Consider the following 17,864-nt stretch of genomic DNA (forward strand, 5'->3'; position numbering starts at 1 on the left):
ACTTGATAAAGGACATAAATGTGACTTGATCTTACAGAGATAAACGGAAACCAATGGATGCCTGAAATGGTGAGTGAAAGACTGAACACACCCCCCCTTTACAACACATCATCATTTGATCCCCTTTTCAACTGATTGTGCAGCATGTTGGGGTATTCTCAAAATCAATCATATCCCATACAAACTTTTCAAAACACATAAACTGTGATGTAGGAGGCTTCTTGTGACTCTACGGTCGCAACCACGCTGGGTTATTCATACTTTCCTTGACCTCACTTGCCACCTCACAGCACTCCGTCCTCCACAGGCTCCCAGATCTTGCAATCTACTCCTACTCCTGTCGTGACTAGAATCCCTCAGTTATATCGATATCGTTTTCCAGACTACAACTAACATTTTTCAAGTCATTATTTATTTATTTTTTTTACAATTTTGCCACTGTAGTGCTTTTATTCAGATTGACTTACAAAGCCTTAACAAGTTCGGGGTCTTTCTCGAGGACGCATGTCTGATGATGGACATGGACTGGTCACAGGGGAAGCTGGGTAAGTCAATAATGAGTAGAAACTGACTGATGGACTTTCCTTTTGGTAATTTCCAGTTCGTTGATATTCTGTATCACTCTCCCTCCTGATCCTCCAGAGTGGATATCAGCTGGCTCTTTGTCAGGTTTGTTGCACCACTCCAGCTTGGACAAACAAACAAAATATATATAGAAATAACAGATTGAATCCACCCTCTCCACATCTCGCTGTAGGGAAGGTCTGACCTGCTGCGCCAATCCCTTCCGTCGTCTTCATCCCTGACTGAAACACTTGAGCTTAATAACAGGGGCGACTTGCTGCAGGAGGGATCAAGAGCTTGAGTTCAGCGCTCGTAGGATTAAATTGAAAGTCTTATCACTCACCTCGAACACACGACCTCTACAATCTGCTCACCTCAAACCATGAAGACTAAAACCACACCACCACCTCTTTTAAAAATAACAACTCCTTTATCTTCACAGTGCTTTTCAAAAACAAGCTCCAAAATGCAATGACGTTGGTGCCAGCCAATATTCTACAATGCAGGTGGCCTGTCGCCCCACTTCCCCCGACGGCATCGACTGCATTTACATACCAGTAATTAATCTGATTATTTCTGTTTGTCAGCAGTAACCTCATTTTGAAAAGGCATCAAATGAAGGCTGTGGTTACCTGCTTTAGGTGTTACCTGGAGAAACCAGAATTTACTTAAAAGTAGACCACTAGTATCACTAAGGAGCAATGTTTTTATGAGCGGGTCCCTGTTTTGTTTGTATCTTGTGCACATGAGGATCCATATTCATGTGCGTGTTCATGCAGGCAATGCAACACACGTCATGCTTTTCTCCTGATCAAAAGTTGGTGGCGGTGACATGCTAAGAAACGTAGCAATGCTCCACCAAAGAAGAAGCAGACTGCAGCGAAGCAAACATGGATGTAAACAATGCAGGTTTAAAATTTGACGAGGAAAACTACCTTTAAGTTTAGAGTCTTTGCATTTAAAGGACAAAGATTCAGGACAGAGAAAGTAGTAGTATGGCAACAAGGATGAAAACTGCAACCATCTACATGTCATTGTCCATTAAACTAAAATATGCATTAAGCCTAAACTCAAACCTTTTTTCTGTGCATTTGTATTTTAACAAACATTGACGTCAAAGTCTAAAGAACGATCCTCTCTCAACTGTCAACTGGCATTCAGTAATGAAATCTAACAAATCAAATATCCTCCTCCTACCTTTGGTTTTGGGTCACCTGTAAACTGGCAGCCAAACTAAAGCTGATGACATTGACACTGATCAATAACAACTTGGCTGATTGCTCTTACAAAGCTGTTAGTTGTAAAAAGCGTCTCCGTCTACACTTCGTATAGTCAACATCAGCGTAGACTTGGCTGACCTTGCTGGATGTTCGAGCGCGTCTTTACCTTTTCTGTCACTTTCAGCGTTGCGTGTTGTTCGTCTTTCTTGACTAAAATGTGATTTAAAACAGCTACTGCTCTTCTACACTCCTGCACTGTGAATGCTTTGGTCCTGTTCCAAACTGCCAAAAGCTTAAATACACGTGATACATGCTGAATCGCTTTTATTTCAGTATCAATTATCAAAATAGAGCAACAGAAAGGGTAAGCATTAATGTGAGGAAGCAGTAGAAGGTAAAACAATTTGACAGCAAATTTGATTTGGATGCTCAATTTTTATCAACAGCACATCCGCTCCACTGGAAAGGAACGACATTTAGTATCGCACTGCAGCATATGTCCAATCAAATCAAACTACACAGCAGTGGTCTTTGTGCTTAATTGAGTGAGACGACAAAAGTCCTCACTCATTCAAACCAGAATTCAATTATTGTGACGGGCCGCGCTCTCTGTCCAGAGCTCACAACATGCGGGCCAAGTCGCAAGCAGTTATGGTTACGCTATAGAATAATTCATGCTGAAGCACCAGACAAAAGCATAATCTAATATGTTATTCTGAGGATGATTAATGTGGAGCGTCTTCCATGCTTGGTTCAAATGACTGGAACAAGAGTTGAAACCATAATGAGGAACGTCTCATGGGCACGTTCTCTGTTTTTCTAGCAGAACTGTGCATAAACAAATAAAACACTCGCAGAAACATTTGGAACACACACTTTCCTCCTTAAAAAGCAATTACATGTCAAAATGTGAATGTTTTAAGATGCATCTGAGCTCAAAATCAGTAATTGTCCGTTAAGTTGAAGGAGCTCTGGAGGAACATACATCATGGGCAGAGTCTGTATGTGCGAATATTGAATATACAGCCGATGGTGATCAAAATCAAATCAAATAATCAAAACTTTCCTGTTTTGTATCTTCTTTTGAAATAGGCGTCATTTTCTATTCAAATATTGCTCATGTTTCTAACAAAATAACTAAATCTGCATGACAAAAACACACATGGTTCATAGTGCTCCTTACGTTTAACATACGGAACAGTTTTCAATCATAGTGTAAAATATTCAGAACAAAATGTACAAAGTTGGAACACTGACTTCAAACATGAAACATGGACGGACCCACTTCCAGTCAACACACTGCAAAACTGACACAGAGGTCAAAGTGACACTATTGATTATTTTCTACACGACCCTGTGTGTGTGTGGTGTGTTTCGTTTTCTACCTTGAAGGAGATCTCGTACTGTTCTCCTCCCCAGATCTCCAGACCCGTGTCGTATCCTCCCAGCTCCCAGAACCACTTCCTGTCCACAGCAAACAGTCCGCCTGCCATCACTGGTGACCTGGAAGATACAAAAGACACACAGCCACACACAATTAGGGACAATAAATCTTCATTACATGAGATAATCTACTCTCATAACATGATGTGATATTGCATCAGTGCAGCTCGCAGCTCTACATCTCTTGTCAGTTGTGGATTTTCAACAGCTGGCTGTTTTGGGCAGCTGTCAGGACACCAGGAGGTGGTTTGAAATGGTTTTCTGTTTGATTGTTAAGGTGTTGCTTGGCGGTTGCCTGGTGATCAGGCTGTTGATCCACATATATTACTTAAATTCATTTCATTAATACAAAGAATATTAGGCTGTGGTTACACTCTGCTGATCCTGATCCGATAGCTGATCCTATAAAATGGTAAAACACAAGCGTCTATTTGTGACCACAGATGATGAGAATATTTTATTACAGTTTACAGGCTGTGAGGCGAGTCAGGGTTTATTGAGATTCAGAATCAGAAATACTTTATTGATCCCCGGGGGGGGGAAATTACACTTCCTCCCTGGAAGTGGGTATTTGTCTGTTGTATGTGCCTGCATGTGTTTAGCAACCCAGTGACACTCTGCACAGCGCACAACATATCTACCCATCTGAACCATTGTGAATTCTGACTTGTATGACAAGCTCTGCGGTGCCAAACAACATAATGGTCCTCAGCTCAGAGTGCAGAGGGAGCTCCTCCCTGGGGGGGGGGGGGGGGGGGGGGCTGAATGAAATGCATTGAACAGCCTCTCATCAGGACACCAGTGTCAGCTGGAAGAAAACAGGAGCAGCAGAAGGGAAGAGAATCCATCTAGAGAGCCTTTGTGTGTTGAACTATGAAATTATACAAGATAGACGATGGTGGCTAGCTACTCCACATTCATACAAATATTTAAGAAACTGCCCAACTCCACACACACACACTGTTCCTACATTGTTAGCCATCTACCGTTAACACCTGTACAGTCTGTATATTGGTATGTTGTTTGTGATGAATACGTTTCTTTGACATAAACATAAAGCAATAATTTGCTCAATCATTACAGGGACGGAGCTGCAAGTTCATTAAGTCGAAGAACAAGTAAACACGAGTGAGCCCTCAAATCATCACACTTTAAACCTCGTTAAATCCACAGAGAGGAGATCGCTGAAACCACACTCTCGTTTCCCTGCCTCCCTTTGTTTGGACAATATGGTGGACGGCCCTCTGAGACCTCCTTCCAGACTTTCCACTGTTCTAATACTTTATGACTGCACTGCATTTATCTTGTCTTTCTAACAAACTGTAGATTTCAAATCAGTAGAAAACTGTGATCCAGGCTTGACAAACCTGATTGAGTGGAGACTCAGTCAGGAGGCACAGACGCTGCCCTCCAACTCTTTAAATATGTTTGTCACACTGACTGACTTGATTTGCCTGACTGGGTGACAGTGTGTCGCACACATACTTCCTCGTACCTCCACGGAGTAGCGCTGAATGACGTGCAGCGGACAGACTTTCATCAGCAGACGAAACAACAGTGGCTGCAGGGGGACAAAGGAAATGTGTGTGTGTGTGTGTGTTTGACTGCACAAAGAGTAGTGATTGCAAACTGCTGTATGTTCACTGGAGTGTGTGAGCTTAGCAAAGAGAGCACGGACACTGTGTGGGCACTGATTTGAGGGGTGGAGATTGTTAGCTGTTGTTTGCCAGTGGGAGAACACAAACACACTTCACCTCCCTGGAGTTGTGCGGAGGGAAACACACACTGACGTCTCACAACTCGGATGAAGCTGGTGGAAATGAGGATCGTTTAAAAGACAAGATCCAGAACAACAGCCAGAGGCATGTTCAGATACAAATGTTTGCCAATAAACACTGATGACTCTGAGCGTCACCTCTCGAACCAGTTTTTTACCAAATATTACATTTGAGGCTTCACACAACCACTTGAGGAAGTTACGTAATTCAATGGTTCATGTTTTCGGCATTAAGGCTTTTATAATGTGCGGAGATTTGACACAGCAGACGACTGCGAGGATATTAATCACTGTCACACCGGGAGCTGACGTTGGGTTTGCTGGTAGCCTTTCAATTTGAGATCTGCTGTTTTTATTGAACACAGCAGTCCAGCTAAAGGGCTGTAATCAGCTTTGGCAAGCCCTGCAAGCTTAGCCACGTCGCAGTGGGCACCAATTTGATGAATTTGTATGTAACGTTTTATACATTTGACATACCGTGATATATGTCAGTGTCATGAATATTCTTATTAATATCGTGATATTGATATCAGCTATATAAACACTAGTACAGCTCTAGATGACATCCAGTACTTGAGCTGTCGTGCATGTCCGACTGATTGTCAAAAACTACCTTTCACACAGCACCAGCATTACAACAGAAATAGGAATACTTCTCTTTTATGTCAGATAGTGAGCCACAGTTTGAACACACCTGTAGCTGCACAGCACTTCATTTAAAATGGTAATGCTCTGACCCAAAGTCACCACTCACACTGCTGCTGTGTTGCTTAGCAACTACTTTGTTAAGCTGATGTTCAGGAACTGTGTTTTAGTGAAAGAGTCTTTTGCTAGAAGGCATTTAATTGATATTTTGATATACACTAAATAACTATATTATATGGCTTTAAATGAAAACAATAAGCCTCTCTTATTCAAGAAGAACAATTCAAGAAAGGTGTTGGAATGTGTAGTTTACTACTTAAGTTATTGTTAATTTGAAAACATTGTAGTCACTCCAGCAGCGTGGCTCTGGGGGTGGCAATGCTGGTCAGTCTACCACTTAGTAGACCATTCTGGTCCAGAATATCTCAACAACTATTGCATGGATGACACACTTTTGTACAGGCAGTCATGGTTCCCAGAGGATGAATCCTAAAGGCTTTGCATCTCAACATCCACTAGATCGATTTGCACAAGATTTTGTAAACACAGACTCTGCCATGGGACACCATCAGAGACTCCTTTTCACTAGCTGTTCACACATGTTATGAGGTACAAGCTCACTATCGACCTGAATGATGGAGGCAACAAATACGTGCAGCTAAGTCTTTCAAAGAAAAGTAGAGAGAGAACGGTGGAGCTCTGAACGTCTGTAATTACCTTCTCAGCCATTGTGATGGTACATTTTATATTTTCGAAGGAGGAAATCACTTTGAAAACACAATGGCAAATTGGATTTGCACAGTACAACTGCAGACTTCTACTTTCAGCCAGTGAGCAGCTCCACTGAATTAATATTGACCCGCATTGACTGGACTGAACTCTCTCCCCCTCTCTCTTTCTCTCTCAACCCAACCGGTCAAGGCAGACGACCGCCCACCCAGAGCCCGGTTCTGCTCCAGGCTTCTGCCTGTTAAAAGGGACATTTTCCTGTCGCCAAGTGCTTGCTGATGGTGGGAACTGTTGGGTCTCTGTAAACAACATTAGAAACAGGACGGTCTAGGCCCTGAGATAACTTCTGTTATGGTCCGAAGACAATACCATGAAAGTAAAAGTAAAATACTGGGCTGTGCGTCAAACCTCAACACTTTTCGATTGCCTAGCTGTTTAGCTCAATACAGCTGGCTATAATAGGACCATAATAGGACTAGACTGCTACATGGTCCCAAACTGTACAAAACATACCACAGTCGCTGTTTTCCACCCAGGAGTATTGTTGCTTCCACAGAAGTAGCCTCAAATGTTCATTTTTTTGCAGTGCTGGTAAGTATGTATGATGGATGAATGACACTACAGCCAGGAAGAAGAGAATCACTTTGCCCTGCAATCATTTTTACCGGCCTTCGGTTACGTTGGACCCTGAGCAGGTATCAGTTTCCTCAGCTGGACAAAAAGCTGGCAAGTGTCAGAAAGAGAAAAGATTTAACTCAATGGTCCATGAATAGTCCAACTCACAATTTAGATTTAACTAGAAATGCTCAAGATGATATTCTGTATTTCAGTCTATTGACCTTGAGTCAAGGCCTGAGCTCATCTCTCAATGAAAACATTCAAGGAGAGATGAGAGACAGCAGGAAAAGAGAGAAAGAGAGAGACGGGATTGCCCCCCCCCCCCCCACACACACACCCAAACACCTCCAAGATGGATTTCGCTGTCCTACTGTGCCTCATTCTCCGCTGTGGCAATGTCAATCAGAATGAAAATGAAAATCTTTGTGACTCAAATAGGATTTGCACTGATGAAGGTCATTTCATTGGGCTAGAAGAGCAGACTAATTCGGGAAATGAAGATTGATTCTGATTGTTCTGCAGCTCATTTCTTCTTCTTTAGTCTCTTATCTTCCTGCACCACAGCCACCCTGCCTGATGATACCTACTGTATTTCCCAGGACACCCAAATAGTCTTTGGCATCCAAACATAGAGAGATGTTGTCTAGCTAATTCCTCAAGGCTCACAAATAGAGTGTCTGGCATCACATGTGTCTCTAGGTATAGTTTATTTATTCCGGCTTCCATTAGTTAAAGGTTACATATCTGTGCTGCTACGTGTCGAGGAAGGACACTGAGGTCGAAAGCTATCAGTCCTGTTTGCAATGAAGTAGTATTACATGCGGATCTGATGTCATATAATAATTTACGTGTATGTTTTAAAATTTAAAGACAACTTTCCAAGGAGTGACTACACACGTAATTGAAACAACCAACTAGGGTGCAACTAGTCATTATTTTCACTACTTTTTCAATTAATTGATCCATCCTTTAGTCTACAACATGTCGGATTCACGCCACCATTTCCCAAATAACTTGGTGACAAAACGTATTCTATCCGACCAACAAAATGTTCCATTTACAATGATACAAAAGCAGAGAAATCAAGCAAATCCTCACATTTGAGAGGCTTGAACCAGCAAATGTTTGGCATTTTGCTTAATAAATCTCATTTATCATTTTCTGTGAAACTTAAAATTGCATTAGAAATATCAAAGTCTTCCTGGTTTGAAGTTTTTTCAAATCGAACTACTGTTTTCAACCGCTCGATCCTGGAAAGTAACACTCGAGAAGAGCAGCGGCGTGTGAAATGGAACTTGTGTAGTTGGAAGAGTCTGTGTTGGCGGACTTGCGTGGACCATGTTTGTGCCCTAAGATCATCGGGATAATTATCGGGTCAAAAATGACTGCACTCACTCAAAGGGTTCACTGGGGTCATCCTTCTGCAGCTCTGTAGGGATGGGGATACGTTTGTAGTACATCTCCCAGTCAAACGCCCCTCGCATGGCGTCCCCCGCCTGCGTCTCGTAGCCAAAGTTGTCGTGGTCGATCACGTCGATCATCGGACACACGATGGTCTTCCTGTTCTGGGCGATTCGGTCTGAGAGAGAGGGAGCAGACGCCAGTTAATGCCAATACAGAAGTTGTTCCCAAGCAATGTCTACTCGCAACTCCTCCTCACTGATTGCAGACGTCTGGGAGCTGTGAGCAGGTCAACGTTCCCTTCTCAGACTGTCTCCTTTTAACAGGTTTTTGAGGTCTACATTTGTCTGCTCTTCACATGTTCGAGAGATTAACTGAGGTTATGACTTGTGTTGAGGTAAGAATAAGGATTAGGGGAGAGAGTAGGCATATAATGCTGATAAGTTGTACGCGTTTGTTCCTCACCCAGCAGCGGAGGCAGCCAGTTGACGTTGGACTCGCAGTGGGAGTCCAGGAAGGTGATGACTTCCCCTTTAGCGGCGGCGGCTCCAAGCAGGCGAGTCCTGATCAGCCCCTCCCGTTTCTTGGTTCTCAGGATGCGAACCTTCGGCAACCGCACCATGTACTCCTCTAGTGCCACCTTTAGGTGCTCTGCAGAGATTGAAACAGAGACAGCAGTGATCAGAATGGTTGTCCCTAACAACTCTCTTACAACAAAGATCAAGAGGAAAGTAACCCATTAGCCGTCACCATCAAACAAGACATCTGCCGGTGCCACATGCTCCAGGCTGACACGCATCCCTTTAAGCCACTACATCACAACACACTCTCACCCGTACTGGGATAGACTTTATATTTTCACTTGCACTCAGACTGTTTTTATATCTTTACCACAGTCATTAGACAGAATGTTACCCTAAAGAGAAAGAATCCAACTGTGAGGAATGAAAAACGAATTAAATCAGCCCCTCCTAACATGTGCGGTCATAAAGCCTTTTGGCAAAAAACAAAACAAAACAGCATTTCTTCTCAAGCTGCAATCATGCTCAACGTTTTACCAAACAAAATTCATAATGCCCTGTGAGAGAATTACATAAACTGCATCCTCCAATAATCTGTTCATTGTCACATGACAGTCGTGCCGGAGTTCGGATAAAAACTGATTTTGAGTCTTTCACAAGCTGCAGTGATACGATACCTTTCAAGAGAGGAAGAAGTCAGCTAAATGGGCAGCTTCTTCTGCTAAAACATCAACTATACTGGAAGGTGAAAAAAATCTAAAGATACTGAGAGAAAAGGCAAACCAAAACTCGAAAGAGCAGCATTAATCAATCAAATGGAGGGCTATACATACAGATTTTTCTCCGATCTTTCCACAGAGCGGCCTTCCACAGAAATCAATCCCTCCCTAAATGGAGCCTGTAAATCTTTCTGCTCAAACTTCAAGTCAGTTCTGACAGGTCAATAAAAAGAAATGGAGCCAGAGTCAAGGCCATGTTTCATCCGCTGTCTGTCTGCTGTCACTGCGTTTCCAGAGCTGAAACAGTCAACCGTCACAGAGAAACACCAAGAAACAGATCCTGGTCCAGCTGTTTTTATACCCCTGACTACTGAAGAGGTATAAGCACCTTACTTTTTAGGAACAACCCATCACTGTGACAAGCCTATGGTTTAAAGAGCCAACATAAACCATTATGGTTCGGAAAAAGGTCAGCAAAACTCCAATTCTGCATTCTGCCTCTATTTCTTTCTATCAATGAAACTATCTGTCTATCCGTCTGTGAATCTATCTATCTATATGCATGTATCTCAGATATGTGTCAAGGCATCTGTCTAATACCACCCATCAGTCTCTGTTCAGACTTCAGTCTCATTAATGCCATCTTGATTGGAAGAGGTTTTGATTAAATACCATATGGTGCAAACCAACTGTCCAAGAATGGTTCCAGATATAATGTCGTCCACCATGAGGACACACACAACAGATGCACGTGAAAAATGAGACTCCGCTCGTCTCCACAGAGAGACATGACTCAGCAGTGTTTTCATCAGTCTCACTCCTTTGAACCGAAGCTGCCGTCTACACTGACTCCATCACACCTGCAACATTTGTTTTTACAATATCCATTTTCTACATAATCACAGTGCAAATTAAAGAGTAAGGCTGGTGCTAGCTTAAATTTGCATAAAACAAAAAAGAGACAACAGCCCCCCCAGTGTTGCCCCAAAACTATTAAAAGGACATGAAAGAGTCGTGCAATGGCAATGAGTTCATTTACTGTTATCAACACCGCAGGTGAAGTTTGTTCCCTTCAGCTCGTCAACAGTGCAGCTCTTTCAGGTGTTTTTAGTCATATCTGGACAAAACATATGTTATATCACCCTGTGGCCACACGGACTGGTGTAGGGTATTTAACTTCACTACTTCTTCCAAACATAGCATAGAAATGGCTTCAAATTCTTCAAACGTCTGGTCAGAGTCTTTGCTCACATAGTTCCTCATTTAAGTCAAATTTTGAATACATTATAAGCCAAACACTTGTACTGCAGCTCCTTGTTTAGACACTCTTCAGAGGGTTGGCTTCCTTTGTTAAATGAAAATGATATATTATAAAAGTATGGTAACAGGCACCAAAGGGCACTTATATTTTAACCTTTGAGGCTGTTCATCAGTGTAATTAGAGAATGGTTTTCATCTTCCTCATCTTTTCTGCACGACTCTCTAAACTTCAAGAAAAGTAAGGCCTGACAAAAAAAAGGCCATTATTTGCAGAACATTAATAAAATATTACCTCCGTCAGTATTCCTCATTGATAGCAGTTCTTTGGAAAGGGCCACTGTCGCTGAGGACCCCCCCCCCCACCCCCAACACAACCACTAATTGGATTCTGAATATCAGAGGAGAGGATGGAGGAAAGGCAGCAGTCCTTTCAAACCTTCACAGGATAAAGTGCAGCTGCTAAAATGGCAGACAGGATGTCTTTATCTCCGCTGTCTGTTGTTTCCTCCCTGATTCATTCTTGCTCTCCTTTTCGCCCCTTCTTCGTTCCCTCTCTTCATCTCCCTCATTCAGCTCGTCCCTCTGTTTTGATGCTGTTTGGCAGCAGCTGCCTCTTGGGGAGGCACTCCTGATCCCGACGGACGGCTGAGACATCGAAGACAGCAGGTCCAGCCAAAACCAACAGACCTGAAGCCAGCAGGTCCTCAGATCTGTCTCTGTGCCATCTCACAATCTCCCTCCGTCCGTCTTTCCTTCCTCTCTCCTGTGATTCCATTTTTAATGAGTCTGAGCAAATGACAGCCCGTCTCCTCAAGTCAAACAGCATCAAAACCCACCACTGCTTCCCCGGACGAGCCAGTCCAAACCGTGTGTTTGGGCAAGACCAGATCTGACCAGACATTATTAAAGCAGAGCAGACCCAATTAGAAGAGAGCAGTAATCAAGACCAGAGTGAGGAGGGCTGTCTATCAAACTGTCACACAGGCCTCTGCTAAGCCTGAAAGCCCCATTTGGGATGCAGCCTGCCTGGAGTGGTCTGACTCAAATTAACCCGTGTGTGATAGTGATAATTCAATCTTTTTGTGACAGAAAGTAGAAGGACAGCGACATATTTAAGACACAACAGCATCAAGAGTTGACTTCAAGCTTTGATTTGAGGGTGTTTTCACATCGTAGGAACTGTGGCCCTTTAATCCACAGTCCCCCAATTTAAGGGGCGAGAATGTAATTAGAACGGCTATATTAAAAGATTATACTATAAGCTCTATATAAAGATTTATGAAATGGTTTATAACACTCTGTAATGTAGCTGCATGCTGACATAAGGACATTTTTAAGTTTAATTTAAAGTTTAACAAATGTGCACTATTTAGCAATTATAGCTTGAAGACATATTTCCTATTATCACAACTGAGTTTTAATATTCTGTGATTCATTATCAGTTTGTTCAGCAGCCTCCACTTACGGGTTCCTACAGGAGGAGTAATAGTTAAATACATACACATAATTACAGATACATTAACAAACTACATTATAGCATGCCATAAAAATGATTCAATATGTACACTGTAAATGCTAAATACGAGGGTTAAAGTACTACTACCACACACACATATATATATACACATACATATATATGTATATATATATATATATGAGAACGTCTGCTTTTGGCTAATCCATCTAGTTTTTATCAACCTGCCCAGCCATTGCTGACTGAACTACATCCATTTGGCTAAATCTGGCACATTTTTATCATAATAAAAAACAAAGTCTAGTCTATATCTGATTATTGTATATTAAACTGACTCTCAGAGTTAATATGTGACGCAGGGCTTCAACAGTGAAAGATCAGCTGAGGGGCTCCATAGGGCCGTGCATGCCTTCACCTTCATAATACAGCAATAAATCAGCCCATTAGCTATTAACCATTAGGAGAGTGATTCAGGCTAAACTTCTGCCCTGCATGGGAAACCTTCCTAATGATAGCCAGTGAGATTAAACAATCAACATTTGCATTGCATGTACAGCATATTCAACGAGGGAGGGGGCAGCGGGAAAGGTTACCGCGTCTAATTATGAATGGTTAATTTGACCTGAATAAATTAGAATACGGCTCCTCTGGTTTACAGAAAATTAGGCTATAAATCACCCAAACGAGAGCAGGCTGATGTCCGCAAACACATTAGTCATTATTAGAATGTGAAGTCCACGACATGATGAGGGCTCAGACATCATCGATGCCCGGGTCACCTCCGTAGACCCCATTTAGCAAACAGCCGAACATTCGCTGCCCTCCATCTGTTTCTGCTGCAGGAATGCACTGCACCGTCCTCAGAGCCATTAAATACAATTCAGTCACAAACACTAAAGTCACAGCACAGTGTGGCCAGCAGTTCTCCACAAGTACTCATATACAGTCATGGAAAAAATTATTAGACCACCCTTGTTTTCTTCAATTTCTTGTTCATTTTAATGCCTGGTACCACTAAAGGTACATTTGTTTGGACAAATATAATGATAACAACAAAAATAGCTCATAAGAGTTTGATTTAAGAGCTGATATCTAGCCATTTTCCATGGTCTTCTTGATAATAACCAAAATCACTTAAGTTCTTACATCAATAGCTTTGGCATTGTACTGCCAAAAACAGTGCTTTTAGGCATTCCATGTTTTCTTTTCTGTCTGTTTTAGTCACATGATACACACAGGAGTTAGTACTTGATTGCATAACCATTGTTTTTGATGACTGCAGCCATGCGTCTTGGCATGCTCTCCACAAGCTTCTGACATTGTTCTGCTGTCACAGCAGCCCATTCCTGTTGCACAAATTCAAACAAATTTGCTTTGTTTTTGGGCTTGTGGTTCTCCATTTTGAGTTTGATGATTTTCCACAGGTTTTCCATTGGATTTAGATCTGGTGATTGAGCAGGCCAAGGCATGGTTCGAATGTTCTGGTTCTCCATCCAGGCTTTAACTGACCTTGCCGTGTGGCAAGGGGCATTGTCTTGTTGGAAAATCCAGTCATTCGAGGCAGGAAAGAGTTTTCCAGCTGATGGAAGAAGACTGTTTTCAAGAGAGAGACCTGGTTCATTCGCCCTTCACACAATTGCATTTGCCCTGTTCCACCCATACTGAAACAACCCCAGATCATCACTGATCCACCCCCATGTTTTACTGTAGGGGCAAGACAGTCTGGTTTGTAGGCTTCTCCAGGCTTCCTCCTAACCAGTAAGTTGGCTGGAGTAGGCATCAACTCAAAATTGGATTCATCACTGAAGAGAACCTTAGCCCAATCATCAACAGTCCAATCCTTGTGATCCCTAGCAAAGAGTAAACAGGCCTTCCTCTGCCTTTCGTTGATGAAGGGCTTCTTCCGTGCCCTGTGTGACTTCAGACCGGCTTCAAGAAGTCGGTTTCGAACTGTCCTTGCCGAACAAGTCACATTTCTCGACAGTGTCCACTCATTTTTAAGGTCCCTGGAGGTCTGACGACGATTCCTGACACAGGAACGGATGAGTGCACGGTCATCTCGTGGGGTAGAAAGACGTTTCCTGCCTCGACCAGCTAGCAATTTGGTAGTACCATGTTCGGCTTGTTTTTTCTTGGTGTAATGAACGGCTGTCTTGGAGATCTTCAGTTTTTTGGCTACCTGTCTCTCACTCATGCCAATTTCCAGCAGTGCCAAGATGGCTGCCTTTGTGGCTTCACATAATTCTTTTGTTTTAGGCATTATGTGAGAGCTGACAACTTCTGAGTTGTGCTACGGCTTGAATGTAAGCAGGAAACCACTCCAGGCCTTTGCATGTGCAGTGCTGCTTATGACATGAAATGGCCTCTTATATACCCTGGGAATACAATTAAGCTTAAGCATGTCAAATAGGACATAAAGTATTATGTAATCAGCTGCATTTTTTGTCATGTTCATTGTATTCTTCAGGTAATATACCTTTAGTGGTACCAGGCATTAAAATTAACAAGAAATTGAAGAAAATATGGTCTAATAATTTTTTCCATGACTGTATATATGGTTTACTTTGGGTCAGAAACCAGCTGCATAAAACATACAATACACACTGTATTTTATTTCACAGAGTTCTTCATTTCCTACTGCAGATTTGTTTTTTTTTGGATGAAGTGAGGGGGGGGGGGGCTGGGATTTTCAATTCAATTAACCTCAAATTACAGTGAATCCAATATGGCATCCAAATCTTTGTTTTTCCAAGGTGCTGGATTACTTCCCAGAAGTCTTGGCACATCACCAAAGAGCCAAGCTGCTAATTTATTCCTCCAAAAAATCCGGCTGCTCCTGTGAACTCCATCATACATCCTCCCTTCTTGCCGACTGCCAGGCTTGGAACATTTGAGGCTGCTTTTTTGCAACCGTCATTACAAAAAAAAAAAAAAAGATGCTGAGGGACAGTGTGTGGGGATATAAGCCAGTCTGGGAGGGGGGGATTTTAAAAGCGCACACAAAATATACACAGCTTAAATAGCCACAGAGGCAATGATAAGAGATGTATTACAGATGTGCACTTTGCCGTCATGTCGTAAAAATGATGAAAGCAGCACTTTGATAGGCAAGAGGAGAGGATGGACAATTTCATGTCCCTGCCTTCAAGCACTGTCACACATTTACAGCACAGGCACACATGCTGCTGCTTCACAGTACAACCACAACACTAACATCTCCAGCAGGGCTGCTGCATTTTATATTTTTCAGAATATGAATTTGCAATCTGGATTGATTTGCATGTCTGCACCACAATAATAAATAAGAGTCGGTTTTGCCATAAATGCTCTGTTTATACTCAACCATTCAATCTAAACAGAACAACAGGGTTGGGTTCTGACTAGAGGTCCTCAAGATGCCACCTAATTTCAAGTAACCAAGACCCAAATCTTCTCAGGAGCAAATTTAATCTGGTGTTATCAGGTTGGGTAAGGTCCCATTGTGTGGTCGCTGGTCTCAGGTCTGTGTGTCAATAGATTTAATACACTCTCAGTTCTGATCATGTGGTGTGTCATAATCCCAAGAGAAAAATATGTTTATTTTCGCTAAACGAAGAGTGAGAACTCTAAAAATCTATTGCTACTGTTTTAAAGGGCAGCTGCTTATTAATGCCAGTGTTAGCGGCCTGTTATTAATGCCAGTGTTAGCGGCCTGTTCTGGTCGTATTCTGGATCAGGTATTATTTTTATATGTATATTATTTTTTTTCCGAAAATTAAAATGTATTTATGCACCTTGGTTGCGGTTAGGTTTTCCTCGTCTAGAATTGTGGTTCCAAGTAGGTAAAAAACCTGAATTTGTTGCTCAGAGTCGAATTACCCTCATAAATGACAGCAAGGAACAAGTCCTTTTATTTTATTATGTTTTGGAGAGAGATGACGGGACATGAGCAGAGAGAGAGATGGGGAATGACATGCAAACAAAGGTCCCCAGACGGACTCAAACCGAGGACACTGAGGCCCACCAGGGCGCCCATGAGGAACCACAATAAGCCATTTGGAATAGTAGAGCTGAACCAAAGTTTATTTCTTTCTTCATCCAGCAACCAACGTGTGCGTTAGGTTCATCTCAGGCAAAAGGAAAAACACTCTCCAGTCCTCTCTCCTTTGTAATGCGAGGGGAGAATAAAATGAAGCAGAGGCAGTGATACAACAAACGACTTCATAAAGGCAGAACAGTAACAGCAACACAGATCGAGTCACTGTTAGTCACCGTTAACACGGCAGCACTGATGTTGTGTTCACTCTAAATCTCCAAGCCTCATCCTGTCGAGCGGCTCTCGTACTGCTGCCGTCGACTGCTGTAAAAATATCCCCATGGGGATTGTTAGTCCTTGAGAGAGTCATAGTCTGAACAGCAGCCTGCCAGCTCGGACCTGTGAGTTTAAGTTTTCTCACACACACACACACACACACACACTGTCATCCAGCTTCTGCTGTGAGAGGAAGAGGAAAAAGAGGAAGAGCTTGAAACCTTTCTGGCCCTTGATCCCATTTTTAGGTTTCAAAATCCACATGAGTATGAGTATGATGTCCAGTACTCACAGCTCCAAATGGATCATATGACATGATGACATATTTCCAACCATATACGTGAAACAACTATCAGTACTGGAAATCTTCCACAAGCATGTCTGAATAATAAGCGACCCAACATGTGGCTCTGTCCACAATGTTGAGGAACTCAGCAGGTATCAAACTACTCACTTCTTTTTCTTAATCACTCCAGAAAAGCAGCTAATGCATCACTTCTGTGACGTGATGCTGCGTGTTGGGATCAATGAGGCTTTCTTGAATTAGATTTAGTTTGAATCACTGTTGCTGAAACAAACCAGACTGGAATGCCCATTAATACATTTCTTGTAAAGACTTTACGTTAGCAGTTGCATTTGACTGCTGCTGAGTATTTTGGGATGAACAGGTATTGTAGTTTAAGGTAGTTCAAACACTCTTCTGTTAATGTACTTTGTATTTTGGAGGGATCCTTCCTCCAGCATCTTTTTAGCAGTAGAAAGATTATTAACTAACATGCCACATATTGTTTCAGAGCTCTTATAATTCTGCACTCAAACCTGTTCAGATAATCAAACCAATGTCTTTTGGTCTTCTTTTAATCTATCATAAAAGACACGAGCCAAAACAAAATAAATTATAAGAATAAATAATATGAGCAAACATAAGAGGTGGTTAAGGGTAAGAACTGAAGCATTTTCATGCCCATTATTTCTGGTGACAGTCTTGTTACTGCAGATCAGTAGACAGTCCACGCAGCAAGTGACACCAACATGCATCCTGATTAATAAAACACGAGTCTCTAGCTATTAAGAATCTGTACATTCAGCGAACCAGTTATTTCCTCCTGATCCACTGTTCAACCATCCTTTAGAGTTGCTTCTTTTAACTCATTCAACAGAAATGGCTTCTGTGCTCTGCAGGGAAGCCTATCAAAACATAA

The 17,864-nt window shown here is 42.2% G+C and overlaps 1 protein-coding gene across 1 annotated transcript in view; it reads right to left on the reverse strand.

Moving 5' to 3' along the window:
* LOC139295078 (polypeptide N-acetylgalactosaminyltransferase 10-like) overlaps positions 1-17,864 on the reverse strand; it is a 67,361-nt gene that overhangs the window by 11,255 nt on the left and 38,242 nt on the right. Inside the window, exons 5-7 of the mRNA XM_070917159.1 lie at positions 8,863-9,048; positions 8,392-8,575; positions 3,170-3,287 (exon numbers count right to left, since the gene is read on the reverse strand). Of these exons, the coding sequence (XP_070773260.1) occupies positions 3,170-3,287; positions 8,392-8,575; positions 8,863-9,048 (488 nt within the window). The remainder of the gene's footprint in view (positions 1-3,169; positions 3,288-8,391; positions 8,576-8,862; positions 9,049-17,864) is intronic.

The sequence above is a fragment of the Enoplosus armatus genome, chromosome 13 (genome assembly GCF_043641665.1).
Source record: "Enoplosus armatus isolate fEnoArm2 chromosome 13, fEnoArm2.hap1, whole genome shotgun sequence".
Classification (NCBI taxonomy): domain Eukaryota; kingdom Metazoa; phylum Chordata; class Actinopteri; order Centrarchiformes; family Enoplosidae; genus Enoplosus; species Enoplosus armatus.